Consider the following 6553-nt stretch of genomic DNA (forward strand, 5'->3'; position numbering starts at 1 on the left):
CTTTCAAAATAAAAAACACTATAAAAAATAACTGTTACTGTAATTAAGTTTCTACTTCATGCTTTAATTGTGTTGTAGCTTGTTAAATTTCAACAAAACAAACTCATTTAGAAGTGTCTTTGCAATCACTTTTAAAAATGTTTATATACCAAAATACATTAAATCAATGTTTTTTTTACATCATTTTTATAATTAGTACATTAAAATAATTCAAAACATACAAAAAAATAAATGAATTTTTTGAAAACACGAGCTCTTGTGGACCTGGAATGTTCATCATTGTTTAAAGTTTTGTGGGCATGGATTTGCTGATTTCTTCAGCTTATCTGCAGCACATAAATATATTGAATATGTATAGCTTTCACTTATAATCTTGAAAATATCATTATTTTTATTTGTTATTATTAAAAATATACGTTATTAGCCTTCTTTCACCTAAAGAAGTTAGACCATTTGTGTAATGTATGATTATTAATGTAGAATGCTTTCTAAAAATATTTTTAGCTTTTTTCTTACATGGCAAACAGTACTACATTTTATCTTTCTTCTTTTTCCTTGTCCACAGATTTCCGTAACTTCAGACAACTTGTTCAGACAGAAGCGTAACCCTGCACGACAGTTGTTTATGCTAGGAATTCATGATATCCAACTTGAAACTAAATTTTGGTCTGTCCATGATGGTGAAAAGAAGAACCAAATAGTGTAGTGACTTTGTGCTCATTTGAAAACAAAATCAATAGGCTAATGTCATACTTGATTGTGCATGAAATGTATGATAGAGAAAAACAAGATACATGAATGCTGACAATAAATTGGATTCACGTTTTCATCCTCGATGTAACATGGCAAGTAGCTCCACCTTCATTTATGGCGAAGCTGTACCCATGTTGTTTTCACACAATGGTATCCATGTTTTCATCCCTGCTTCAAATCAATAAAGCAACTTCAGTGGACAAAATTAATTCAAGGTTCATGTTCACCATGGGTGAAATCAAGCAGATCATGATAAACAGCCACTTACAACGGTTAAATACTGGATTTGCTCCTCATTTTTCTGCATGCTCTTTGATTTCAGTCAGTTGCTGGGTCCTGAACCATAACAGAGTTTGTAACTAATAATGGAAGCTATACAACGAAAGTTATTCAAAATTTTACAGTGACCACAATCTGCCCACAGTTGCAAAGGTTGCTTTGTTGAACAGAATACTTAAGATGGCAAATAGCTCACTGATGCAGTTTCAGTAGATTGGTTCAAACATTGACAAGGGAAACCGCTAACAAATGAACATGGGGTTTCAACTCGGATGAGAACTCCATCAGGGATCAAGTCTAGGAGTTTATCATGTAAAGTTTCAAGAGAAAGTTGGTTCATACCTCCAAAAGACTTTAAACTTGTGATCCAGATTCGATTGCCTATATCTCCTAAGTTCAAAAGTGCTTGCCTAGTATCAAGGCTTCAAGCATGGTACAATCACCAACAACGATCATACTATAGCATAAAAACCTAACAAGGATGGAACTGAACAATCATGCAGAAGATTTTCACTCGCTCATACACAGATCAAAATTTGATTGAGCTTCTAAACTTCAAAAGAAGCGGTAGTTACAAACAAGTTTTCGAGCCATTAAAAAAAAAAACTAAATATCTTTTGCATCTGCTCTTTGGTTTTCAAAAGCCATGCATTAATGAAAACTAAGAAAGATGAAAAGGAAGTTTGCTAAAACTTGAATTTGTAACTTAAACACTGAACTTTGGACCATCATAAGTTTTTATCATGCTGGATTTGCACATCTTCCTGCCAAGTCCTCCTTAGTCTTAGAATTTTACACCAACTTTGTTTATGAATAGATTAAACAAATTAAGAGGTATTTGTACAACCCAATGACAAGCAAAAGTTATATTGAAGAAATCCACACTGAAACCAGTACTGTTGATAAAAAAAACCCTCATATCCTTATTTCCACCATAAACCCTTACACTTCCCTCGATATTGTTCTGAACCACCATCCTCTTCAAACTGCAACAAATAGTTGAGGTTTTGAAACAACTTTAGTTGTGATAAGTTGCATATAAATTTGTGTTTCCCACCCCCTCTATTTCTGATCCCAGCATCAAGAAAACAAATCATTCTAACTAGCCTGACCTATTCCATCAAGCTAATATGTACTAACCCATTAGAGACTTTAATTAGCAGGACAAAAAAGGTGTCATATAAGTGCCCACTGACCGCTAAAAAGGAAACTTTGGGAGGCGACTTTGCATAAGTCAACTCTGTTGAACTTGATTGAAAATCTAGGGTAGTTTCCTGGTTAAGAAATTCAGACAATTAGGACATGGGCTTCCCACTCCAATTAAAAAAGTTGATTCAATGGAGATCCTGGATTTTATTCTGAAATCGAGGTCCAGATAAGAAGATACCAGCAATTTTTATCCTGTATTTGTTTTCGCCTTCATCACTATACTATAACTGGATTACTCTAACTTTCATTTCTTCCACGGTATTTCTGAAAGAAAATATTACCAATAAGATAATTCATACATCCCCACAATTTCAATTCCAGTAAATTCACCACAAACCATACAGGCATCCTTCTAATTACGGTTCCATATGACAGGAGAACTCCATTGACATCCCATCTAACATAAAGCCAAGACAAGTTCATTGAACATGAAGCACTCTTCCAAAGAAATTTCATTAGAGAAAGACATTAAGCGATTACCATATTGATGTATTACCAATACCAAGACCATTGCACGTAAGTATCATTCCTTTAAATCTGGTCAGATATTCCTGCATTGCAATTACAGAGTTTCCATATGAGCATCAATATATTATACCCAAATAGACCTTTGACATTGGCCAAGACAAGTGTAATCCTGCCATCTAGAATTAACAATATCAAAATTCTTACCCGCAAAGTATACTTATCGATCTCATATATTCCAGTTAAGTCATAATCGAAGCGTTTATCTGGATCCCTCAATACTGCAGAAGAAAATATGAGTAATAAAGTATAGGAGCAGAAGTCATCCAATTGAAGACTTACCATTCTGTAGTACCTCTAGACATTGCTATTGTATCATCTATTGTCACAGCAGTTACCTTTAAGACGTCAACATATGCACAAATTTGTTTAAGCCAAAAGGGATATGTGGATTGGAAATAAGATAACTATTACTTTCTGCAAAGTTCTCTTTATTTTACAGGAAATGTGCTCTACCTATATATAAATAAAGAGATCCCAAATTTAAAATATGTATATTTGTGTGTGTGCACGCGCACACATCTTTCTCCCAAAAACTGGATAATCTTATACATAGATATGTCTTGTAAATGTTGTTTGTTATGTGTGCATGTGTGAAAATCTCTCTCTAGGGGTGCATGTGCGTGCACATCTCAACTGACAAGGGCACAAAATATAGTACATCTATCACTATAAAATGCCTTCTTTCTTTTGTTTTCTTTTTTTAAGCAGCACTCACATTTTCAATTATCCAACACATATTTCAAAGACCTTGAATAGTGAAGTTAAATGATAGAAGCTATATTTTATATGTAAATTAATAATACCTGCCTTGATTCATCTAAAAATTTTGCTTGCATCCTCATGTGCGTTTTGCAAGAAACTTTTAATAAAAGAACGCGATAATTTCTACAAACTATAAATAATGTAATTGACCAGAATGATAAGCAAGATTTCCCTGATTTTTGCCCTGGAAACAATACACAGTGTTGAGAATTACGGGCTTGGTCTTATGTGCATACATGAGAATTACCATTGTAAGCTTCGTTGATCTCTTGAAATTTGGTAGTAACTGCATTATCCCCCTTGTGCTTATCAGGATGCCACTTCTACAATCAACCAAAAATATCAAGAAATTTTCTTAGTCAATGCCAAAGTTATTAAAGAAAACGATTATTCAATCAAGAATAAAAAGCTCACTTAAGAAGCTGCTCAGAACAGATGCACCACTAACCAATGCAAGCCTTGGTAATTTAATCTTATCTTCTCCTCTGTTGCATCATAATCAACCTCCAAAATTTTGTAGTAATCCTACAAAGAGTAAGGGTTTATCATAAGAGGATGTAGGCGAAAGTGTGACCTAAAATATCCACAATGAGAAAGTATGTCAACTTATCACACAAAAAGAAAGTATTGTGAACAACAGGATAGATGCATGACACCTGAAGCCAACATTAAATGGTCCCTGAGACCACATAAATAGGAAGAAACAACAGATAAACAGGGTTATGATTTGCAATTATTCTCTAATTCCGCTACTTAACAAACAAACAAGAGGATAACACAACTTATGGGGAAAAATGATGTCCTTAACCAGAAAAGATTCAAGCATTTTTCTTTGGTGTTTTATCATTATCTGTGGTACTATAATCTGCTTCAGCACAATACTCTTTATCCTATAGTATTTTACTTGTCATATGACCATGTGACTCATAGAAACCACCTTCTTATTAATGGAAAATTCAATATTCCGTTGTCATGTGATATTCAAAAACTCATACACAGGTTGGAAGGCAAGTGCAATGGCCGCTTGCCAAACCAGAGGGAAGGAACCAACAATCTGACAAAACCTGGACGTAGATTAGAATACAATGGTTTTTGGAAAATCAAGTTTCTGGTCTCATGATTCCGTTATTGAACACCCAACACCCCAGCCCAAAAAACAAAAGAGATTAATTCTTGAATCTTTTAACTTAGACGCCATTGGTAAATATCCTATCTCATAGTTTAAAAAGTGTCTTACATTTTACATTTCGTAAATGCATCATGCATATCTAACTACATATTAGCACCTGAATACAAAATAAAGTGAATTGTTGAGAGAAAAAAAAAAGTGTGATCAGGAAGCACGCCATCATAGACCCAACCTATTAACAGTTGACAGTTATACGCAACAAAACAGAGGAGCATTTAAGATTGCAGGATGCCAAATATGCAGCAGCAAACTGTACGAAGTTGTAAGGGACAAGCTCTCATGGTATGTCATATCTGTTATAGAAGCAAGCATAACTTTATTATCAACAAGAGATTAAATTTACACAACTACGAATCAGACCAATCAGCTAGCCTGAAAGTTTAATAAAAATCCTGAATCCTTGCTTTTGTATAATATCAAAGTAATCAAACAAAGCTTCTTAAAGCTTACCCATTGACCATTACTCGTTGGAAAACAAGTTTCAAGTAGCTGTACTACAAATAATGAATGAAGGAAAACTTTAACAGTAAAATAACTTTCATTGTGGTGTAAACAAGAGCAACCAGATTCACATGTACATCAAAGAATATTAAGAAATCCGTTCAACCAATTATTATACTTGAGTAGACAAACTATTCTCTAGAATGCCCTGCCATGGATTATAGACAATCCTTTCCATTTATTATTTTTTCCCAACTATTTCTCATAATTAAGGAAAAGAAAAACAGAAATCATCGCCTTCAAAGAAACTAAGTTGGGGGTAAAAACCATGAAAATGAAACCCCAAGAGGTATAAAGGATAAACAACTGTGCACCTTTTGAGTGGTGTTTTCATTGCCTTCCATATGCTATGGTGATGGGTTTGTTGTGGAGAGGATTTTGCGCATACTTCATCTCATAAAAAAAAAAAAAAAAAAAAAAAAAAAAGAGGTGATCTTCTCAAAAACAATGAAATTCAATCTGGTTAGATATTTGAAGAGTTACAAGAGAAAAAAGAAAGAGGGTGCTGTGTGGTGGATTTATTTTGGATTACTAGTAGACGGATAATATATGGAATAGAAGGAGAGGTTCTTTGATTGCCACCACGCTACTCTTTGGATTTGTGTCTCCACTTTTTTCTTGGGGTCTATATATATATAGATATATATTTGCGATGCACGAGACAAACATTGTTGTATTATTTTTATGTAATAAATATTTAAAAAATAATTATTATCATGGCTGTTGGCACGAAATAATCTCCGATTTAAGTTTAAGAATCCGTTTGGTAACAAGATTGCGTCTGCATTTTATTTAAAATGCAAATGTAACCTGTTTGGTAAAAATAAAACGTATTTTACTATATATATATATAGGTTCCAAGCAGCAAAATGCTGCTTGTTGGCACGAAATAATCTCCGATTTAAGCTTAAGAATCCGTTTGATAACAAGATTGTGTCTGCATTTTATTTAAAACGCAAATACAACCTATTTGGTAAAAACAAAATATATTTTACTATATATAGGTCCCAGCAAAATGCTGCTTTTGTGCATACTGTTCACACTTGCATTTTTCACACACTTTTTTTTAAAAGATTATTAATTTTATTAATATTTAAAAAAAAATTATTTAAAGTAAATTAAATTAATTTGTACTGCAGTGAATTGCACTGTTCACGTGAACAGTACAATTCACTTGCATTCTTCACACACTTTTTTTTAAAAGATTATTAATTTTATTAATATTTAAAAAAAAATTATTTAAAGTAAATTAAATTAATTTGTACTGTAATATAAATAATATTTTTTTCCTGAAAAATTAGTATATAGTAAATTAAATTCACTTGTACTAAA

At 32.9% G+C, this 6553-nt stretch overlaps 1 protein-coding gene across 14 annotated transcripts; it reads right to left on the bottom strand.

The window, feature by feature from the left end:
• Positions 1–683: 683 nt before the first annotated feature.
• On the bottom strand, positions 684–5839 carry LOC105115045 (chaperone protein dnaJ 16-like). Of its 14 annotated transcripts, none has more exons than XR_840263.1 (8): positions 5536–5836; positions 3980–4056; positions 3779–3854; positions 2914–2987; positions 2738–2792; positions 2545–2638; positions 1022–1089; positions 684–921 (listed from the first exon to the last, which is right to left on the bottom strand). XR_840263.1 is itself a non-coding variant. In XM_011011816.1 (8 exons), the coding sequence occupies exons 1-6, from the start codon at positions 5563–5565 to the stop codon at positions 1429–1431; spliced, it is 408 nt and encodes a 135-aa protein (XP_011010118.1). In that variant the 5' UTR covers positions 5566–5839; the 3' UTR covers positions 684–921; positions 1022–1089; positions 1375–1428. The 14 variants fall into 14 exon arrangements, 1 of the variants encoding a protein (XP_011010118.1); XR_840261.1 differs by having other exon boundaries at positions 2722–2792; XM_011011816.1 differs by lacking the exon at positions 2545–2638 and adding an exon at positions 1375–1504 and having other exon boundaries at positions 2722–2792; positions 3976–4056; positions 5536–5839.
• Positions 5840–6553: the final 714 nt, after the last annotated feature.

Source organism: Populus euphratica, unplaced genomic scaffold (assembly GCF_000495115.2).
Source record: "Populus euphratica unplaced genomic scaffold, PopEup_1.0 scaffold622.1, whole genome shotgun sequence".
In the NCBI taxonomy this organism is placed as follows: Eukaryota; Viridiplantae; Streptophyta; class Magnoliopsida; order Malpighiales; family Salicaceae; genus Populus; species Populus euphratica.

Excerpts from the sequence above, each read along its gene's own strand:
- LOC105115045 (XM_011011816.1), bottom strand. The coding sequence starts at position 5,565 with ATGGAAGGCAATGAAAACACCACTCAAAAG. Across the intron at positions 3,855-3,975 it reads ACCAAGGCTTGCATTGGTTA|AAGTGGCATCCTGATAAGCA; the intron begins GTGGTGCATCTG and ends GGTTGATTGTAG. Across the intron at positions 1,505-2,721 it reads ATTGGTAATACATCAATATG|GTTTTTATGCTATAGTATGA; the intron begins GTAATCGCTTAA and ends CATCCTTGTTAG.